Genomic DNA, 22,746 nt, shown 5'->3' on the forward strand with positions numbered 1-22,746 from the left:
CCATGGGAGCTGAGTATTGGTTTGATTTCTGCTGCATGTTTGTCTCTGTGTAAAGATGAGGCAGGACTATTTCTGCGCCAAGGAGAGGCCCATCATTGCAGGAGACAAGAGAACAAACATTCTCACAGTATAATCAATCTTATAGACCAGATGGATACAGTAATTAGAGCAAAAACAATTTTGCCAAGAATATTAACATTTCAACAGTTTATCAGAAAGGGGGTGTTGACACCGGTCAATAATTTTCTGATTATTGCAAAAACATCTTAAGTTGTTGACTATTTTGTGCAAAATAGGACAGACTAATTTTGGCCTCCTGACCTTGTTTACAGCAATGGGAGGTAGCATTGCCACCAAAATATTTTTTAAACAAACAAACAAATAAACATGTGTTTTTCCAGGATTTGAAAGGTATTGTAGGGCATAAAGATATATGGGGTTTCCAAAGACCATATTTATTTATATTTTACTCAGTCTCATGATACTTGGGTGCATGTTGCAAAAAATGAAACAACTGTTGTCAACAGTTAGCACAAGTCAAGCCTACCCATTCCTCCCCCTCTTCCCATACGTGGATGAGATAAACATCATGTGTATGGACCTAAAAGAAAGTAAAATAAAAAATAACTTAGAAGAATCCAAGTCCATCGAAGTTTAAAACACTTCCTTCACTGGGGAAGAAATATCTTCTATTTGTTTCTTTTTTCTGTCTGAGTATAAAACTAGCAAGTCTGTGCAAGACATGAGAGGAAATACTGTAATAACATTATTATAGATGAGGGGCAAGACATTTTACTGATATTAGTGTGTATTTCTGTTGTCTGTCTTTTATTTCTTTTTTTTCTCTCCTCTTTTTATTATTTCTTCCACTTTTTCAGAATCAAGGAAATCCATCCCACTCACATGTTTTCTCCCTTCTGCTGTTCCTCACTTGCCTCTGATGCTGTTCTCTTGGGGCACTTTCAGTGGTGGGCCATTAACATGCTGCTACACAGACCCAGCAGACCCATTGCTCTGTGCTGAAGGATCCTCTCATCTGCCTGCTGGAAGGGACACCTCTGTGGTGCATCAAGGTGCCTTGCTGTAACAGCTGATTACACAGCTAGATAGAAAATTTGAAAAAAGTCAGCACAAATCCTCTGAAACAATTTCCTGACCCTACAGCCAGTCCTGTAACTCACTTTGAGGTATTGTGAAAGGACTGGGCAAATGGATAGGAATTCACTTTGTCTTTTGCTTTGCCTTAATGAATCTCATGAACCAGGCTCTGGAAGAACCCAGGAAGAATCAGCAGAATGAGGGAATTTCCTTGATGTCAGGAATGCCCTTCTGCCTACCCTGCCAGACGCCACTGCTGAAGGAGTGGATAAAAGACCACATGTCCAGGCAGAAAACTGCAGTTATAACTGCTTGACTTGCATGTGGCACGTAACTTCTTACTATCAGCAGTAACACTTTGCAGCTATAGCTTTATATCCCTCAGCTCTGGCAGTACAGATGGTTTGATACTGATGACCAGTGCTTACAGCAAAACCAAGGAGGTGTGGGGTAGTGTGACCCCACTAGTATTTTTATCCCCAGTCTCAGTGTTCTGTGACTATAAGGCCAGGAAAAGCTTTCCTGTTGTGTCTCGTGCCTCTCACTCATTCTCTGTCATTCTCAAGGTAGAAAGAACTATCCCAGGTACCCTGATCTGCATCATGACCATGCTGGGTGGGAGCTAACGATGGCATTTCACCTCCTTTGTTACAACAACAGTGAACGAAGCTTTTATACTATGATGTCTAGAAAACAAGGTAGTTTTCCCCTTGCCCTAGCAAAGTAGCCAGAGACCATCAGGAGAGCAGCTCAGCAGCTGCAGTAGAAAAGGGACAGCTGCTACTCAGAGCTCTTGCAGCTGCTCCGTGTTAGACCCTGTGGGTTAAAAGTCTGGACTTGAAAGTCCTTGTGAGAATAATTGTCCCATCTACTGGCTGGCTGGCAGAGGTTGTGATCAACAGCTGACATATTGATTAAAGAGGAGAGACGAGTAAGCAGATAAACTTTTATTTCCAAAAATAACAGCAAGTGAAATTGAAGCTAAATCACTGGAAATATGCCCCTTCAAATCTTTAAAGGTCAGGAGTGTGGATCAAAGATCAAGTAATCGAGGAAGTGAGAGGGTAATAAATGCCCCAAAGGGCCTGAAACAGCCTGAGTTTTGGCCTTCAAAGTTTGTGCAAAGCAACTCCCAAAAGGAGGTGGAAAGCAGGAGGGCAATCTGAAGCCAAGCCCTAGGGCAGACAGTGGCAGATGCTGCACACTGGAGCAGTGCTCCATGGGACACAATGCCAGCCCAAGGGTCTGCCTGCACAGAAATGATACATTGGATTAGGCAATTCACTCTGGCTTCAGGAATGAGCTGCATCAAACGTGAAATGCAATCACATTGCTTTGATCTGCTTTCACACTGCGCTCCTTTTGTCCAACAGTGTTTGCTAGCGGTGTCAGGCTCATGGGCTGCGTGGTGCCCTGGGGAAGTATCCCAGCAGTGACCATCCCCTCACCCAGAGCGTGTTCCAGAAAACCCAATGAGAACTGGAGGAGGAGACCTGGAATCAAACCAGTACATTCCTGTGATTTTTCTCCTGGCCATTCTGTAGCACATCCTTAAAAATCTTGGGAGTGATGGCCTTTGAGGCCTATGTAAATACATACATTTTTATTTTTCTTTTTTAATCCTGTGTGAACCTTTCCTCAGGGCTTTTGAAGAAGAGAAAGGAATGGGTCAGCTAAACCTAAATGGAAGTGCGATGTGCAGAGGGAAGGCTGAAAGAATGGTGGTAAGAAGTGATAAAAAATGGCCCAGTTTTGTAGGAAAATGGGGTCAAAGGAGTCCTACTTTACTTTTTCTGTAGTTGAAGCACAGTTGAGAACAGCAACTATACTGGTACCATGGCAATGACCAAAATAATTTGGGTATAAATTTTCATGCGTGGGAGGGAATGTTTTGTAAATATGAGGTGACCTACTCCTCAATGAAATTATTCAAATCAGTTTTTTAAAAATCTGGTTATAAAGAATATAGGGAATAAAGTACACAAACTGCATTTAGCATACCTGACGAAGAAGACAGCAAATTTCAGCCCAATGAAATTTGCCACTTTTGTGCCTATGGAGGACTCAAAGCAACTGGCTGGATGCTTGAGACTGTCCATATGGATGCCATCACTGGGTTGTCAGTTGTCCAGTACAGGAGTGGAAAACAGGCCTCTCCAAATGAAGGTCAGATCAACTCTTTCTTTTCACAATTTCTTTGCACTTTTAAAAAGCCATTTGTGCTCTTTGGTATGAAGGAGCATGTATAGCAGTGAGTTCAGCAGTTGGACCTACAGAAAAATGCTCCCTTTTACTTACTTTTAATCCTGCTAGTTGATAATTTCAAACATTACCTCTAGATGTGTTCCAAGAAGTTTTCTTTCTGTATTCACCTTCCATGCATCACTTATGGTTGTGCAGCAAGCTGAGCTGCCTTTTTACAAACCTTTTCTACTCAATATTTCCTCTGAAACAGCAGTGTTCAATCTTTACCCATTTTCACAGGATATCCAGCATGTGAACGACAAGGTGGTTCTCAGTTTTTCTTTGTGGCTAACTTAGATTTCCTTTAATTTAAACTAGTCTTCTAGTTCTCCAACCATCTCTAGGCATGACTGTCTCCAGTAAGATTTTATCTAGATATTTTTTCTCACTCCCTTTTGCTCCTTTTCTGTCTCTTTACTCTTCTTCCAGCTGATATGAAATCCTTATTAGGTTGGGGATATAGCATTTTTCCTACTAAGGCAAGCCAACAACATATATACTTATTTCACAGTGCAAGCTGCCATGCTGTTAATGATAAAGAATCATGTTGCCTTCCTTTGTGAAAAGACAGCCCATTTTACCTTTCCCTGCTCTGGTTTGCTCTGAGGTAAGTTGTTTTCTAAATTGCTTTCCCCAGGTGAAAATGCTGACTACAGGTGAAAGGCCATGGCTGGTGATGGGAGAGTGAAGAAGAGTGAAACTGTTTTGGGGCATGCTATGTCCAGGGGAGCCCCCTGGAGATGGGGCACATCTGAGGGACAAATAGCTGAGGCAGTGCTGCTTGTTATCAGAACAGACTCCTGCTTTAGTGTAGATATGGAAGGGCAACAAGGTTTGTACTGCAAGGAATGTTTAATTTTTAATGCAAATAACAAAACAGAGTGCCCTTTGTTTCAAATTCAGTTCTGGCAGAAGGTCCTCTACAAATATAGTAGGATTGTACATGAACTTTTCTGTTGGAACTCAAAATATCTCTCAGACATTTTTGGAGGTTCCAGGCCCTGGTCGGAGGCATTTGAGACCCTGGCAGGCAGCTGGAAATAGCTGTGATTTTGGGTTTGAACCATGGAATGATTTACCAACTTTGAAGGTGGAACAAAAAGTCACAAAAGTTTAGCTATTATAGTAGAAGTAGTTACAAAGTAGAGGGAAGAATTTTTTAGTATTGTGCAAGGGGGTTTTAACGCCTGTACAGGGGGGTTTTTACTTTATACATGGGGGTCAGAAGTTTTAAGATGGAGGAATGTAGGCCGGTCCTGTTCCTCCTCTTTCTTCTTCCTTACCTCCATGTTCTTGATGATGTTGGCACTTATGGATTGGTTTAGAGTACAAAAGCACCATTTAATATAGGTAGTAGGTATTGGGGAAAAACTGTAAAGATGTGACACGTAATGCACCATATAAAAGATAGCAGCAGCCCTGGGCGGGGAGGGAGAAGAAGAAGACAGCAGTCAGAGAGGGCGTCAGGGGTGTGTGTGCCTCTGCCTGAGCTGCTGACCAAACTGCAGTAGCCAGAGAAGACAATCTTTTAGATAGCTCACAATAAACTGCCTTGAGACCGAACAACAAGAGGCTGAAGAGTTTTCTTTGGAAGTACGGGTTGGAGGAGAGACTTTACCACCACATGGAACCCCTGAACCAGGCCGGGGCTCCAATACTTTTCTGGTCCCAAAAATTTCCAATCATTGGAGCTGATGTTTTGAGACAGCTACAGCAGAATGAAATCTCTCTCTGAAGCCTCTTGCAGCAAGCCTTGGAGCAAGTCTCTTGCTCCAAAACTTCTGATCTGTGCGTGCTTTATATATCTCTGCACCTACAAAAGTCATGTTTTTTCTGTTCTCTTGCACTGTGATAAACATCTGTGCTATACAACACATTTGCTGTGGTACATCTGGTCTGAGGAGAAGGAGCACTGCAGGAGACAGCTCCAAAAAGTAGGTTTGAGGCTGCAAGTGCACTGCTTGTGTTTGGATGTGATCCTGGAAGAAAATGAGAGGGTTTACAGCCTGGGTGCTACTTTTGCACATTGTATGGGTAAGCAAGTAACCCAGAAAGAGAGTCTCAGCTGCAAGTGCTGTGGTAATATGTCAGCAGCGGGCAAAAAGAATCCTGCATATCCCTGCACAGGGATGGTATCAGAGGACAAACTGATAGGGGACCTCTTTAGCCATGGACAACTGAGGAGGTTTTTGTATTAAACTAGATATTGCCCTTTGAGGGCAAATCTCTCAATTGGAGACAATTGTGTGTTTTCCATGATGTCTTGGTGGTACTCTTTAGTATTTTGAGTATTGCCACAGCACACCTTGCAAAAAAACTCGATCGCCCATGCAAGGGTAGCTATTGTGACCTTCCTAATTCTTTCATCTTTCTCTGGCACCTTCCTTCTTTCTCTCCTGTGGAATGCATGTCCCCTTGCCCCCTCTACTCCATCAGCTCAGAAGCAACCTTTCTCCTGGTGGGTTTGCTCCAGGTGCCATTCTCTTTCCTATGCAAGTGGCTTATTCAAGCAACTCTGCAGGGCTCATGGCATGAATGGTGATGACAAAGGGTAAGTGACACATACGGTCCTTGCTGCCTCGTACTAAACTGTGGCACATATTCCTGAGTAATGGCAAATAACCAGGAGAGATGACATTTGGCCAAGATGACCTGGAGCAGGAAGAGTGCCTGGGTCAGGCCAAAACTAAACAATGCAGCTTGAGATAGTGGGAGGGCTGCCAGCAGCAGAGTGGCAGGAAGGCTCCCACATGAACCTGAAAGCAAACAAACTCACTGCCAAGTAGCACTACTCCTGCTCCAAGGAGGATCACTTATTGCAGTTTGAATTATTAGCTCATTTGTTGTAGTAAAAGAGTGTGTGGACGCGAGGCACCGTGAGGAGACCAACCTAAATTACCTCTGTGTGCAAAAAAAGGCCTGGGAGTATATTTATATCCCTGCTTTGCTCTGGGACTGTTATTCAAAGCACAATATAAATCATTATGCAAAAATCAAAATACCTTTGGTCTCTGCAATGTACCTGACTTCAAAGCACAAGTTCAATAAGTTAAGCAGGATTGGTAATACTTGATGTTCTAGTAGAGCCTCTATAATATCTCATTTATATGGGTCTTAACATATGGAGCATTTGCTTTGGCAAATGAACTTAGTAATATCTGGTGCTTTCCCAGCACACAATCAAAGCACTGGCTTTGTAAATCATTACAACAAAATCACTGGTTTGGAGGAACCTTTTGCTTTCTCCATTTGCTGCACCTTCCCAACTGAAAGAAAAAAGTGCAAAAATTTACTTTTATACATGGACAGTTTTTTTGGGTCGTATTAGCAATTTAAGTAATTATACAAAACACAAATCTAAACCTGTGCATCGTAGGGTAGTGAGTCTTTATAATTATAAGTAACTTGTGGATGTGACTGGGTCTTGAGACTGTCTCCAGGCAGTCCAAGGACCTCTTGGAATCTGGGACCTATTTGGTTTTCTTTCAGGGTGGAAAAACACACACCAGAGATTCTAGCTTATACACATTAATCTTGTCAGCTAAATATAGAATAATGGGAATAATCAGAGAATAAAAATACTCAATTTTTTATAGTAAACACTATTACATAAAACATGGTAAATACTTAGCTTCAGTTTTATAGTAAAAAACTGTCCTGCCATCCTCTCCCAGCACTCAGTTCCCTTTTTTAGGCATTTGGCTTTCTTTGCACCTTAAATTCTATTCCTAGTAATATTCCTTCACCATTCTTCCCTGAGTATATATGAAATGCTCATTTCATACATTCAGAGAAGTTCTACTCAGTGAGGTTTACTAACAACTTCCCAACTAATACCAGTTTTATGTCTCAATTTTTGTGCTTCATTACAGAATTCCTGTCTGATTTCTTAATCTGTGCTGAAGTGGAAAAGCGTTAGGTCTTTTTTAGGTTTTTTTGTTTTGTTTTGGTTTGGTTTGGTTTTTTTTTCTTTGTTTGTTTGTTTTGGTTTTTTTGGTTTTTTTTTTTTTTCCACCAGACAGTGAGGAAAAGGAGCTTAAGGAACAGAAAAGAGCATAAGCTGATTTTCTAGGTGGTCTAACTGGTCCATGAGTCAAGGTGGCATATGCCTGTTGTAGCTGAATTTCCAACAGTACAAACCTCTTGCATTCACAGAAAACTGGAATCCTTAATACCCATATCACCTTTGAAAACACTACCAAAGATTTTAAAAAAATGCTTTTGGTCACATAGGCCAAGTTAAAAGACTGTACTTGCAGCCCACCCATTGGGACACAAAAAGGCAATGATTTGAACTCCTCTGCAGGTAATGTGTGACTATAGAGGCTAAACCATTTTGAAGATAACCTTGGCTACAGTAGGAGAAAGAACAACGAAGATAATGGAAAAGAAAAAGCTATAATAACCATCTGCAAGCACACATGGCCTCTACTTCAGCACCCATAAAACTGAAAATGATAAAAGAAAAGGAAATTGTTTACGAAATAGCAAAGATAGCAAAGACTACTTAATAACATTTCTTCTTATGCTTTTGTAGGGTTGCCCTCTTTCTGGTATTTGGAGTGCTGTGTATATTAGCATTTAGTGTGGAGAGAGGTACATTCAATTCTTTCCTTCACTTCCCCTTCTGCCTTCTATCTGCACACGTTGTTAGTTATAGTGTACCCAAGGGTGCCAGCAGTATCGTCCTGCCCACCAAATCAGCTTGCATTGCCTGGGCTACATACCCTGCCCCTCGCCTGTGTACAGGGGTCAGTCGTAGCTCCCTCTGCATGGCTGTACACAGCAACAATGCCATTGAAATAAGGGAAGAAATCCAATCATGATCACAGTCACTTCCCTAGACTAGACTTATTTTTGTGTTTTAGTGACCAGCATAGCTTTGGGCTATCAATAATTTTATAGCTACTACAAGTCCCTTAAGCAACAGCATAGTTTTACTGCCTTTTTATTGGAATGCAATGCCAAATTACATAGATGTGTCCCTCCTAAGGCTTATTTCCCTCCCAGAGTGGTACTAAGGCTTTTTCGTTCAACTGGACTGGATCCCAAGCCCAAGCCATGGTGCAGCCCCAACAGAGTCCTGGAACAAGCCAAGAGGTGCCACAGCTGAGAGCTTCTCAGTGGACCCACAAAGGACACTGAGACAAAGGACACCCTGCAGCAGCTCTAAAATTCCTTATGAACTTAATGGAACTAAACCAAGACTTTTGCTAAGAGCCATTTGTGCCTTTGAAATTCATGTTGAGTTTTGCAAACTTTTAGTCATTTCAGGAAGAACTGAGCTGAATTCCCATCCCAAGTCACACCGCTTGTGAGTTATTTATCTCCTAGGAGAACAACAGTGTGTACTCCATAACTTTTAGGTGCAGACTGCTCTTTAGCTTAGACATGAGCCTTGCATAAATTCAGAGATCACCAATTGTTATGGCTTTATCGAGAACCTTATTAGTGACCATTTAAAATAATCTTGCTTAGAAGGAGACTGCTATGAGCAAACCCCATCTTTCCTATTTATTTTATGACTATTAATGTTTTTTTTAATGTTTATACATTAGTGCAAGGAACAGTGTTAGCATAATTCTAGTGTAAAATAAAACCAGCTGTATCCATTATAAGTGCATTACTGCCAGGAACTGTAAATATGTTTATGCCTGATAGCCTTCTGACTCAATAATATCCTGCTATCTCTGTTGGGCAGGCAAGTTTTTAAACCAAGAAAGGACAGGTTATGATTTTCATAACCAAACTGTGTTTTTCCTTTTGAAGTATGTTATCTAAATTCAAATTTTAAGAAGGTCATTAAAAAAAATCTGCCTGTGATTTTAAAGGAGAACAAAGTGGTGGCAAGAAGGTATGATGTGCACTAAGAACAAGTTATTTCTCCCAGATATACATATACGCAGACAAACCCTGCCATATCATACCATACAAACAATTTTAATTGTGTAGTTACAGTCAATAACCACTCCTAGTCAGAACATTTCTGCATAAAGAAAATTGTGATACACTTATAAAAACAGCCAGCTGTAACAAAATAACTGGTGTTTTCATAGCAATAAACTCATAAAAAAGAAATACACCTTTATACAGAAAATTTATACAGCTGTAGCTTTAAAATTGATTGTAAACCAAAGGAAGACACATTGCAAACATCAATTATTTTCACATTAATTGCATAAGTTTCTAAGGTGATCTATTAGTTTTATTTACCTAAGCTTATTTGCATGATAGTAAAAATTGCATACAACAATAAGAGTGAAGCTTATAGTATGAATTGCTTGGATAACATAGAGCACTTTTTATAGGCAACTGTGTAAAGCACATTTTCTCTATTTAAAACTTTTAAGACACTTTGTTTTACTGCCCATCAAAATACATTTATAAATAGAAAAAAAAATCAGTATGGTAACAAGAGAAGCAATATTACATTTAACGGAAACTTCCAAAAAAATTAATTACAACATGATGCTGCAGGATCTACAAATAAATAATGAGGACTAAATCGTGTTTCACATTTTCTTTTTCATTTTCTCTAAAACCATGTAACAATGAGAATGGAAAAAAAAATACAGTGACCTTTATTTCCAAAAGAAAACAAATCTGAATTACGGCAGTGCCATATAATACAAGGCATTTGTTGGCATATGTTATCTTTAAACTGCATTCCACAGTCTATAGTTCTTTTGTAACATACAATAGAACAAGAGTAACAAACTCTTTTTATTTTATTTTTTTAAATAAATGTGATTTTTCAAAGATCAAGTGTGGAGTGCTACAGTAATAATTAAAAAACAAGAACAAAACAGAAACAAAAAACAGTAAATCACAAAAGTTGTAATGCTTGTCTGAAGGCTCCAGAATCAAAATCACTGGTATCATGCTTATTGGGTACACTCACAGTGTATCCAGTGAACACAAATTAATATCAAACAATCCTCAACGCTTCATCTGTTGCTGCGAAGCAGTTTGTAAAATAGAGTAAAACATCTAGTGCAGTCTGCATTATCCTTTTTTTCAACTTTTGTGCAAGTTTTGGAAGATTCATTGGCCAAACAATGAATAATAAGGGTTTTTGACACAACGCAAGATGGAATTTTCATTTCATTAGTAAATACCAGCGGCACTGTTGAAAGAAAATAATACTTTTAGATCAGTCTTTCAATTCAGCATTAATCTCTGTGTTCCCTTCTGCTGATAACTCTTCTTCTAGTTTAACTGAAAAAAGCGTGTTTGCATTTTTGTCTTGAATGCTGTCTTCTAAATCCTTGAGCAGCTCTTCTTCCTTGTATTCTGCAACATCCACTTCCAAACCAGAATTGTCCTTCAGCTTCCCATGGTGCTTGAGATAATATCGCTGGTTCTGAAAGAACTTGATAATGGTGTACTTGGGCAGGTCAAGCTGAGCGGAGAGAGTCTGGATTGCTTCTTCATCTGGATACAGGCCTACATCTTGTATGAAACTCTGTAGGATCCCTAGGGCCTCAACAGAAATCTTTGTTCGCGGTCGGGGTTTCTGACGATTTTCATCTTCAGATTCAGCTGGTGATGCTACTGTCGGTTGCCTTGGGGGTAGTCTGGGACCTGGTTGCTGCTGCTGTTGCTGCTGCTGCTGTTGCTGTTGCTGCTGCTGCTGCTGCAAGACAAAGAACAGCATTTTTTTGTACATGTATTTTTGCTCATATTTTGTTACTGAGAAAATCCTGAGGAGGGAGTGGGGGGAAGAAATTGCAAAACTACAAACAAAGGCTCAGTAAGCTTAAAGAAAAAAAAGCAAGGGAAAAAAGAACAAAAAGAATACTGTAGCTTTGCCAGACCAAAACCACCGATGATACAACATTGGTGCAGTTTAGCTGACAAATTTTAATGAATATGCTCCATGAGTCAAGTGCAGACAAGACAAAATGCTAAATGACATAGTATAGGATTAACTTGACCAGCTTAGCCAGAACTGTAGCAAGGGCAAAGTGAGAAAAGTGCCAGATGAGGGCAAACGTGCCGGAGCTCTGCCAGCAACGGCAGCTGCTGCCCAAAAACAAGGGCTGCAACTCTCTAGCAATAGCTAGACGAACGGGCTGGGGAGTCAGGGGGAAGGGAGAGCATTTTAGCTCTTTAAGTACAGAAATAGCTCACGGCTGATCTGACCTCAGCATGCACTGAAGTCTCGGCAAACTTACAAACATTACAACAGAATATGCTGGCTGGAAGTGCCTAATGTGGCGCTGTCAAACCCAGCCTCGGCAAGGACAAAGGGATCTGGAGGTAGAAAATCTGTGTTTCCCCTTCTGGATCTGATCTCTCCTGCCTGTGGTCTCTGAGCAGGCCTGCACTGCCTGTATCCCAACAAACAAACAGGGAACAGACCTATTTACCTGCCTCTGTGTTTGCGCTGGGGATTATTTAGTTAATATTTATAAAGCACTAAGATGCAAAGCTCTAAATAAGTTGCACTATTATTATTAGAAGGGAACATAGCGCATTCCAAAAACTCAGGCAATAAAAATGAGCCAATATGCACATCAGAAGAATAAGATAAAGCAAATCATGATGTAAATAATTAACAAGAGCTTAAAATGAAGTTTTGCAAGCATGGATTCAGAAACATTCTTAAAAGGTGAGGCACTGAGCCCTAGGGATAGAAATGTTTTTCTCATCTACCACCAGAGTACAGTACACTATAAGATCATGTTTAAAATCAAAAGTAAATTTATCAGTTACTGTTTGTGTTGACAATTCTTTTGCTGCACAGCACAGGAAGCACTGGTTAGTAAGATATTTTGGATTAGCAAATTTCTTGTCATATGGTACAAACCACCAGTTATTATTAAAAAACAACCACAGCAAAACAAGCAGTTGCTATCACTTCATTTTATTTCCCTTTGAGAGTCTCCCTTCAACAATTTTTGTGTTTTGGTAGTGGTTTCCAGGCTTCTAGTAGCAGTTCTTTGAGACTCTAAGAAGCACAAAATGCTGTACAAATGGTATAAATACTGGAGGGATTATAATTCTGTCCACTTCATAGGGACTCTTGTGATTGTGGAGACTTTGCACAGACATGTGCAACTGGTTTAGAAGCCACTGCTTTAAGTGATCTTCATATTTTAAGATCTGACACAAATGCCCTGGAATTGGGGCTCCTTCCTCATCCCTGTTCAGGTCTTTCCATGTTTTATGGTCTGTGAGCTGTCTCATTCAAGGCTCCTGGCCTGAAGAGATTGAAGACTACTCCTAGCACATGAAATTCTTATAAGACTGGAGGCTTTGTATATACAGTTTGAAAATTTGTGTCTGAGCTACATATTTATGCATCTTTAACAATCACCATGTAGAACAGCAGAGACAAAACTCAGGCCCAGTCTCCCAATCCTTACTCTTACAAGTCATATTAAGAGATTACAATGCAACTGCTTATGTGAATAATATTTATGAGATCAAACACACAACTTTTATCAACAAGGCAAGAAAATCTAAGTAAGTGGCATAGTGGTTGAATGTTTATACTGTGCATAAGCTTCTCCTTTTATCCCCTTAAGAAGCGATTTTATTAAAAACAATGTACATTTTCAAACAAGTGCTGTTTTATTACTTAATATAGATCTTTCTCTCTCTTTTTGCTAAATCAAACAGCAAGTTTCCAGGCTTTCACAATTATTTTAGTACTTGATATCCTAAGGGATTGTCTTATTCAGTTTTCTTTATCTTTAATATACACTTGTGTTGTTTCTGGCTGTGAGATTACTCTATCCTTCCTAGCTTTGTAAATATTTTTCAGTATAGGTAATACAAGCGATACACAGGGTCTCAGATGAGGCTGGAAAAGCGTGGGGTAATATCTGCCCTTTAAGAAGGAGCAGTTACAAGGCTGACCTCAGGTCGTTTGTGAGAAGCGATCAAAGAGTCCCTGGCTCAGAGAGACAGCAGTCCCCACTGACAACCTGGGCTACACAGCTTAGCACAACAGCCAGCTCCGCTCCTGCTGGCAGCGCCTGTGCCAGCAAAAAGGTGTGCACAACTCCTGGAGGAGGCCCTGCTGGGGCTGCCCCGAAGCAGAGGGCAGCTCTTCCAAGTCTCATTGTGTGGGTCTTGCATCCCCTCCTCTCTCTCCCTGACATGGTGCCCTTGTGCCGGCTCACCTGCGGAGCAGCACCCAGCCAAGGTCCAGCGGTCAGCAGGCCTGGTAGGAAAGCGCCTCTATGCTCTCCTTTCCCAAGGGTGGTGGGAGAGGGGCTCTGAAGGAAAAACAAACAAATATTGACTCACCCCAATCTGAACTGGGGTTAAAGTGGGATGAGAAATCCCCTTCCCTTCACTCCTACCCAGGTCGAGCTGCTACTGCTGAGGGCTCTTGCCTGGTTTTTGAACAGCAGCACAAAAAGGTCCTCCTGCTCTGCTGGGAAGGGAGGACCTTTGCCCGGTGCCTTTTGGCCCTGGTGCCTGTCCTGCCAGGCACAGCCAGCACGGGCTCGCCCTGCCCGCACACAGCCGCCTCTGCGCTGCCACCACACACACTGGCAAACAACCAGCGAAGCGAAACAAGAGCTGTGGGTGGTCGCACGGTCTCCTTTGAACTGTGGTGGTGGACGGCAGCGCGCTCTTATCTTGCACCGGGAGACCTGCGTTTAGCCTGACCAGGAGGGAAGAAACACTAATTTCCTTTGCTCCGTTTAAAGCTTTATTTACTTAGCGCTCTGCAGGATTGGCCAAGGTAAACTAACCTGAATCTGTTCTGCTGGCACATGGATAATGTGGGAAGGCCTGTCACCATGGTGATGAACTGCATTGCTTTCTTGTTCATAAATGGCATCGCGTTCAGGCTGAGGAAGACTGAGGAACCTTCGGATCATGGAGAGATTCTCCCAGAGGGTCCTGTTTTCTGGTGATGGATCTTCTTTCCAACGTAACAGCTCACAGAGCCACCCCTTGAAGACAAAAACCAGCAAAACATTAGGTTTCTTTTCATCACATTGCAAGAGGCAAAATGAGGGTGAAACGTCTACTTTAGAGGTGCTGCATTCTCTCATCCTCTCACCTGATCAAAAGGGCTTTCACTGCACAAGCTGGACTTAAAGAAAAGACCAACGCACTGAGTGGCTGCCCAGCCATTTCCCAGACCCTTACCAACCACAGGCATTTTGGAAAGCATCTTCCCCTTGGTCTCACACCACAACGCTGCTATTTGTTTGCTTGACTGTAGGGCTGCCTAACATAAATCTCAGGAGTACAGGAACTCCCTAATATCTCTTCAAAGGACAGGAATCCTATGACTAGATGCAGTCATGCAGTAACTTCTTAATTTCTGCTACAAAAAGAGGTTTCTCTGCAGGTGAACTTATTTCAAGTGATACATAACTGTTCCCAGATTGTCCTCACAGACCCAGAAAAAAAAAACAGTCTCTCAGTTTTACATACAGGATTATTAGGGGCTGGGGGAAGAAAGATGTACTCTAGCTTCTGATATACATTTCCACATCAAGGACAGAAAGGTGCCTAAGTCTTTGCGGCACATAATATGAAGTCGGCTACAGAATCCCCTGCAAGAATTGAAACAGTTGCTAATTTGCTTCTGAAAGAGACATATGAGTTCATCACAAAAATTTAATGTTTCTTTACATCTTAAAATTTGAGGATTTTTTTCTCAACTGTGCACTGGTAGTTCTAAAAGAGGAATGCAAACCCTCTAGCTAGGACAGTGTACATCAGCAGAAATTTTCTAATATATTAAAATTTACGAACAAAATATTACATGTATAAAACATTTATTTTAGCTTCAAGGATCTGTTTTCAAAAATAGGTCCATGCAGTTTTATTTCTTAATGCTGTAGGAAAGATAATATGACATTTTATTGAATCAACAAATAATATAAATGTACAGAAGCTTTTAGGTCTTTTTTATATGTACCAGTAGTGGATTAATGGTTTATCCAGACTGGTTTACTAACACATACAATAGACTCATAGATATGATATAGATATGAATTTTCTTGAAGATACTCATATCTTTAGCTAATAGTTTATAAATGCAGCGCAAAAATATTGTCACAACAGGAAGAGAATACATTAATATTGCATATGAAAATATTTAGTGAGGTGTGGATAAAAATTGGAAGTATATTTGCTTGGATATAAGTGAAAAACTGAACAAATGACACAGAAGAAAATGCCCCCAAGAAACTATCAAAATGACAAATGTTATAGAGATGGTGGTAGCAGAGCTGAAAAAGCAAAAATTTAAATGGGGCCAAAATCTGCCAGGTGCTCATGAGGTGTGCAAGGGAGGGAGCAGAAACAGGGGAGAGCAGAGGCAGCAGAAGGGCTCCCCTATACCCTAGGGATGGAGCACACCCCATTCTTAGACCATGCACTAAGTGGGGAGACGACTTGGAAACGTGGCCAAATGCCTTCACATAGAGCACACAACCCTCAGCCTGTCCTGGCTGGAATTGTATGGCATGTTTTCAAAACAGTAGCAAGGGTCTCTGGAATGTATTAGCAGGGCGAGCTCTCCCTGCCCCTAACAAAACCACGTGTTGCTCATGGCTCTCTGCTCACTTGCATTCACGGGGATACTGAGTGCTGGATTATGCTCAACAGCAGTATTCATTTATTGCAGTAAGTTAAAAGTGGTGCACTCAGAAAGCAGAGGCAGCTTCTTGGGCACGGAGGAGAGATGATGATGAAGAACAACCAATCTAGATCTTTTAACTGAAGAGCAGTTACAAAATTCTTAATTAAAGAACCCCAAAGCCACAAACCATCCCATGCCAAAGCATAAAAATCGCCCTTTGGTTGTCTGGAATCTACACTGCTTTATACTGAAACTGTTGGTTTTCTTTCTAAAGTGGTGAAACAAAGAGGAGAGCTGTCTATCATGACAGTTTGGTGGAAGTAAAAAAAAAAAGACAAGACAACCCGTCTCCACCCATGACACCTGTCCAAGGTATACACACAGGTTGGAAAAGAATTTGCACCATGCATTTAGAAGCTGCAGATGTTTTGTCTGCTGACCACCAGAATCACAGGGTTTGTTGTTTCTTAAAAATGCAGTAGAGACTTTCTAAAATGTATCCATCAGAAAAAATAATTCCTAGGCAATACCATTTTCTGTTGATTAAATATATTTCACAACAGTTTTTGTTAACTAAGAAATACCTTCTGCCCTTACTGTCTTTTCTATTTCTATATTTACTAGGTCAGACTTTATTTTTATTAACTACTGATAGCTAACATTGTATTTCTAACATTTTTCTCTCAATTTTTGCACTGAAATAATACTTCTAATGCCTTATCTAAAATTATTTGATGAATTGTAACCTGAAACATGTCTCCGCTAGCCGTTCAGGGATTTTGAGATAATGAAGACAGATACTTCTGACAGGGTACACAGAAAAGATTACTGTTCTACCAAAATGTCTCTATTCCACTCAGCACATTTTTAAAGTAGACACACTCTGATGAAACATTTGATGGAAAACATGGCAACAAACAACTAAATTCTTTTATAATTACAAGGATAGAAACAATTTTTTGGTCTTCATTGTTTATTTCTGTACATATTTATGAAAGCTGATCTCACCAATGTTCTCAGAAGAGATAGTGGATGGACAGCAGGAGTAGTTGTAGGGGCTTAGTTTGTTAAGAGAGTAACAACTTTATCCCAATATGCTTTCTTTTGGTTCAAGACAAACAATTTAAAATAGAAGTATTTTATTTAGTTTCTGGTTCAGAATTCTGTACATGAAATAAAGGTCATTCATAGAAGTCACCTACATGAGAAAGTATGAAATGTTTTTACAAAATTTATGAAAAAAAAATCATCCAGACTTTTTTAATGGTTAATTTTATGTTCTGTAAAATGTATGTTTTGTTTCCATTTGATCTTAAAAAAGGTATGAATTGTTGCAAATAGTCAGTTGAATTTACAAGTGAATGTAACAGGGCTAGTTTTTCTCCTTTCATACTTTTTTAAGTCTAGAACAATTTCTGCCTAATTTCCTTTTTTTCTTGTCTTTATAGTTTTACAGGAAGTGGAAATGACCACAAAATAATAAGGAAATATTTATAAATCAGATTAGATCACAGCCGGTGTATACAGTATATAGAGTACATTGTTAAGAAAACAGCATTAAAATAATGAAGCTGATACATTTATGCAGAAAGGCAAACCCCCCAAAAATTCTGCAATGACATTGGGAACAACCTTGATTTTAAAACAGAGTAAATTTGCCAGGCAACATTACACTGAATATAAAGAGAGTACAAAGCAAAATATAAACATTAGCCACATGTAAATATGTTTAGAGAACTTTCAGGATGTTACTACTTTTCAAACTGACAAAGTTTAATTTGACACCTTCTGTTCTAAAACCTTTGTTTCTATTCAAAATCACGCCTTTAGCTGCTATCAATCACTATGCTCTCCCTATTACTTAAAATACTGGCATGGGCCCTGGATAAGCTGAAAATGCCATGCAGATGAATTCTGAGATAATATGTTCAAACCTGTTATATACAACACAAATCCTGTAAAGTTATGTATTGTAAACCTACATTTATTGGGAACTAAAAGTCTTAAATCCATCTGCTACAAAGAAAATACTGTTATGCACTTTCAAGTAACCAAGTACCATCTGCAAAGGTCTTGCTACAGTAAGCAAGAAAATGGTGAAAAAAAAAAGATGCTAAACCTAAGATATTTAAAATAAATAAGAGTCTTCTGTCTGGTTTTCTGATAGGGATTTAGTAAAGAAACACAAGACATTAGAGGAAAAAAAAACCTGTGAAAGCCGAACTGCCAAACTATTGCAGGAAAAGCGCAAAGAGGATAACTGCCAAAACTTAGGCTCTGCAATACCCATGAGCATGCTTATTTTAAAGAAAGCATCTATGCATTTTATCCATATATCCAAATTCTATTCTTTTCAGTTAGACCTCTGCTGTGCTTAAATAAAATCTTCTGCTCTTTCACAGAGAGTTTCTAATAAAATATGCTTCCATTTTTTATTATTGAAAGGAAAAAAAAATATCTACACCTAAGGTGTAAATATCTACCCTAATCACATCAAAGAGGATAGCATTACAATAATGAAAAATGTTCTCTGGCCAAAGCTTTCCAAATCAGCAACAAACACATCTAGTCTGAGAAGGGAAGGCAAGGTGAAGCAATTGAACATGTTTGGTTAATTTGTTACATTGATAATAATTTGCCAAATTATGAATATTTCTTACAGAATAACAATTACTTCAGCATTTTTTAGAAAGGCTATAGCTTAACTCTAAAAAGGGAAAACATTTTAGAGTATTAATGCTAAGACATGTTCAGGTGTTTTTTGGTTATAATATATTTAAGATTATTTTGTATCATTCTCTGAGGCATATAGTATAATAAAAATATATGGTGTTAAAAGAAATCAATCTAAATAGGGAGGTTTTTGATACAAACATTTTAGCAGAAAGTGTGAATTGCATTTCAGCATCTACTGTGAACAAAGACTAAGTACATAATCCATTAAACAGTACTTCTAACTAAAAAAAATTGAGTATTGTAGACTAAACTAAAGTAGGCATTTTGAATGAGCACATTTTCAGCAACTAACTAGAAAGCTAGCAATTTATCATTCAACAAATAATTTTCTACTTTTAAAAGAATCTGTAAGTGTTACTTATGCTAATGAAGACTGTTTTTAATCTGCCCACAAACATGCTAATAGAGGGCAATTTTTATTATTTACAATGCTGAAGGCACTCCAGTTTATAGAACGCAGATATGAAATTACACTTGGTAAAATGGGCTCTTAATTGTCTGAGCAATCCAAATCCTTCACCTTTAACAGGAAAGCTTATAGACAAAACAAAGGAAAAGAACTCGGGGACTAAACTTTAAATATTGACTTTTTCCCCTTCAAAAGCCATCCAACTTGCTTTACAATCTCATTATTGTTCCAAACAGCTGCACTCATCTTAGATACTTCTATTTCTTTACTCAACAGATTCCACATATACAAGGGAAGAAAAAGGGCCAACACAACCACTACCATATATATAGTATTAGTCTTTAGTATTAAACTTGTAAGCTGCACATTGCACAGAAAGGTTGCTTTTGGAAAAGTCATAATACTTTGAGTGAGATACATAATGGTAGCAAAGGAGTACTGAAAGCATTTTAAATTATTTACTAGGTTAAAAGGGTGAAATGGTACTTTAAATACATCAAATTTCATCATCTGGGTCATTTTTTGGTGGCAAAGTGGTATTGATCTTTCCAAATGCTTAAAATTAACTATTTCCAGAAGGTCATTATTTGATTAAAGGCATTAAAGTTGAGGGCAAGAAATTATGCACTTTGTCTTCTTTCCCATTCAAATAATCGTGTAATTTAATCAGAACTATCCCTTCATGTCTTGTAATAAAAATGTTTGTCTTAAGATATTGTTCTTTACCTAACATATTAACCTTTAAATGTTATGAAGTTCTTAAGAATAATCTCTGCTTAGAGAAGATTCTTTCATAATGCAATGAAAGGATCTCCAGCATTTAAATTGATAAGGCCAAATTTCCCCTACACATTGATTGGAAAATGCATTAAACCCTTCAACTGAGATTTCTCACAGTGTTGAACAGTATCAAAAATTCAGGGAGTTCTGAATCAGTAAACTCATGCATACTGCATTGAGAAGCAAAAATAACCAAATGTCACTTCAGCACAAACAAATATGACCAATAAGTAACAATGGACACTGCTTATTTTCTCTGGGAAATGTTGTTTGTGCTACATTTACATTATCTGAAAAAACAGAAAAAGGAAAACAGGGAACACCCACTGCAGGGTAAAAACAGAGCATTTAATTCAAAATTCATTTTCATGCTAAAATCCCTTAAATCTGACTTCTTTCTGTGTGAAATACCTGTGGGTTCAGACGTGGGAAAAAGCCTACATGACAAGAGGAGTCCTTTTTACCCTTCGATGTTATTCTGGAATTTCCTGCTGCAGGAAAATTCATTCTGACTGCAGGTTTATCTTTCCTAAAATACATAAAGTGTCCTGGCTAGCTCCTATACAAAGCTGAATAGACTTAAGGGCTTCACAGAAGAACTAAGTCTATTAAAAGAAATGCCACTGGGTATTATTATAAAGATCTGGGAAAACTAATAACCTACTGGACTTAGCAATTTTTGATACTGACCAAAAGATTTGTTAGAGTTCATTTTAGCTTATTTTTTCAGGAAATTTTAAGCACTGATTTCCTTCTGTGAGGCATATAATTTTGACTAATTTTAAAAACTGCAAGGAATAGTCAATACTTTGCGATTTCCCTATTTTTCTAAGAAAATTGTGCATCTTGAACTTAGGAAGCAAAAGCTCATTTTCAGCTGGTTCCAGAAGATGAGTAGAGATACCAGAATATGAATTATCTTCTTGATATGTGGCCTAAAGTGATAATAAATGTACCCAGAACAATGGTTGCATTAGTATTTTATTTATGCTAATCAGCCTTAAGTTTCAGGCTTTGCCTTTGAGCATTGTCCTAAATCACAGAAAGTTTGAAACCTGAATCTGTCCTTTATCTCCAGATATTCCTGGTTCATCTATTTTACTGGCTTTCATTACTAGAATGTTGAAAAGGGAAGCCAGATGTGGATTTTAAGTAAATCTGTATCTAACATCATCATAGATGAGATTTGAAACTGAAAACCCCACAACCTCATATGGCTTTTCAGAAGAAAGGTAAACTTCACTGGCAGAAAAAAAACTTCCTTTGAAGAATACTGAGACAGATGATGCCATTCCTTAACTTTCTTATCCAACCTATTATTCAGCTACACCATCTGTCTGCATGGTACCTCCACCTTTTGTCTGTGTGGTGAAAAATAAATGACCAAATACCTAGCAGTGGTACACAAATTTTCAGTGATATTTTAGGGGAAAAGGATTCCTAATGTCTCTTCATCCCTCTGCCCTTTCCTCTCCCTAGCTGCAGCATTTCAAAGTTAAATACATATTTCTATTCTTGTAAACATACAAACAAATAAATAGGAAAGAGAAATTTGCTAAAACAACCTCTAAAATTCAGTGACAAGCATCTAACAGGTACAGAAACAAAATGACATGGAGAGCTGTTGTGCTGCTCCCACAGCCTTCTCTGTCATACCACACCTCTGTTTCTACACAGAGCCATCTATGGTGAGTGGCCAAAACCCAGTGCTTGCAAAAAACTACCCAGATTAAGGTCTGAGGCTGTATCAAAACTGGTCTGTGCGTCCCCTGTGTATGAGCACTGCAGACACCACCAGCTCATGGACAGAAAAAACCTAACCTGTAACTCTAAACCTGACTGAAAACATAAGTATCATTACTTTTTAGTTGAGTACAGAGGAAATTCAATAATCTAAATGAAGGGCTTCTCCCAAGCTTGGTTTCTCTGCTCTCAGCTTCCTTCACTTTTTATTTCCCCTGTTCAAATGTATCTTTTTTACAGCATTGCCTTCAATTACCTAGCAGTGATAGATAGGCACAAGCCCTCATCAAAACCACAATCTATATACCTTTGAAAATCTTATATAAAATGCAACTACATTCATATGGAAAAAGAGAATAAGGTAATAGATGCAAAAAATAATGGGTGCAGCTTTACTCTGCCTTCCTCTCTTCCAGATCCTTCCTCTTTCACACACACCTGATTCAACTGGCATCGTAACTGTGAGAGAACATCTGACAAAAATGGACTTAACAATAATAAAAAAAAACTAGAAAGGAAAACCACCTGCTAATTATTAAATAAGCCAGTCTTAGTCTGGTACATTACTTTTTATAGTACAGTCATATAAAATGGGTCAATGGGTTTCACAAAGGGTGACTGATAATATATATCAGCCCTTTATCTTTTATTTTAGCAGAAAGAAGTACTGATTTGACTGCAATATCAATGTGTCCCTTGAAAGTAAATACAACCTTAAATTCAACCATGGCCCTTAACAGCCCACATTTATTTTTTCTTAAACATGCAATCAATTTTGTATGGCAGCTATATCTGCAGTTTAGTTAGAGAAGAGTCTTTAATAGAAAGAGCCTGGCAATTTTAAAAATCTTTTTTACTACTATCAATTTACAGTGAACAGCAAATGTTTATTATTACATTGCTTAAAGAGATTTCACATTTGCTTTGGGGGAAAAGACCTCTAGTAAAACAGTCATTGGGCCAAAGTGTCACTTTTGTAATTACTTATATGTTAACCCATCATGTTGTTATATATATAATTTTTTAAAATATTATAATTTCCCAGATGGAGCAATTTAATTTCATGGCTTCTTGTCACATGGTTTTTTCTTTCCAGAATTCATTTTGGATCAGGGGAAGATCTACCACACATTGAGGAATCACAGACTCACAGATATTTGGACTTCATTGT

General features: G+C 38.8%; 1 protein-coding gene across 11 annotated transcripts in view; it reads right to left on the reverse strand.

Moving 5' to 3' along the window:
* Window positions 1-9,263: 9,263 nt before the first annotated feature.
* The window catches only part of SATB1 (SATB homeobox 1), a 91,820-nt gene continuing 78,337 nt past the window's right edge, over window positions 9,264-22,746 (reverse strand). For 3 of the 11 annotated variants that reach the window (XM_030264953.4, XM_030264954.4, XM_072925688.1), the window contains exons 10-12: window positions 14,058-14,261; window positions 13,476-13,571; window positions 9,264-10,978 (exon numbers count right to left, since the gene is read on the reverse strand). In XM_030264953.4, coding sequence (XP_030120813.1) covers window positions 10,496-10,978; window positions 13,476-13,571; window positions 14,058-14,261 — 783 coding nt within the window. In that variant the 3' untranslated portion in view covers window positions 9,264-10,495. The remainder of the gene's footprint in view (window positions 10,979-13,475; window positions 13,572-14,057; window positions 14,262-22,746) is intronic. The other 8 variants (XM_002196727.7, XM_012571663.5, XM_072925691.1 and 5 more) reach the window with 5 other exon arrangements.

Source organism: Taeniopygia guttata, chromosome 2 (assembly GCF_048771995.1).
Source record: "Taeniopygia guttata chromosome 2, bTaeGut7.mat, whole genome shotgun sequence".
Lineage (NCBI taxonomy): Eukaryota > Metazoa > Chordata > Aves > Passeriformes > Estrildidae > Taeniopygia > Taeniopygia guttata.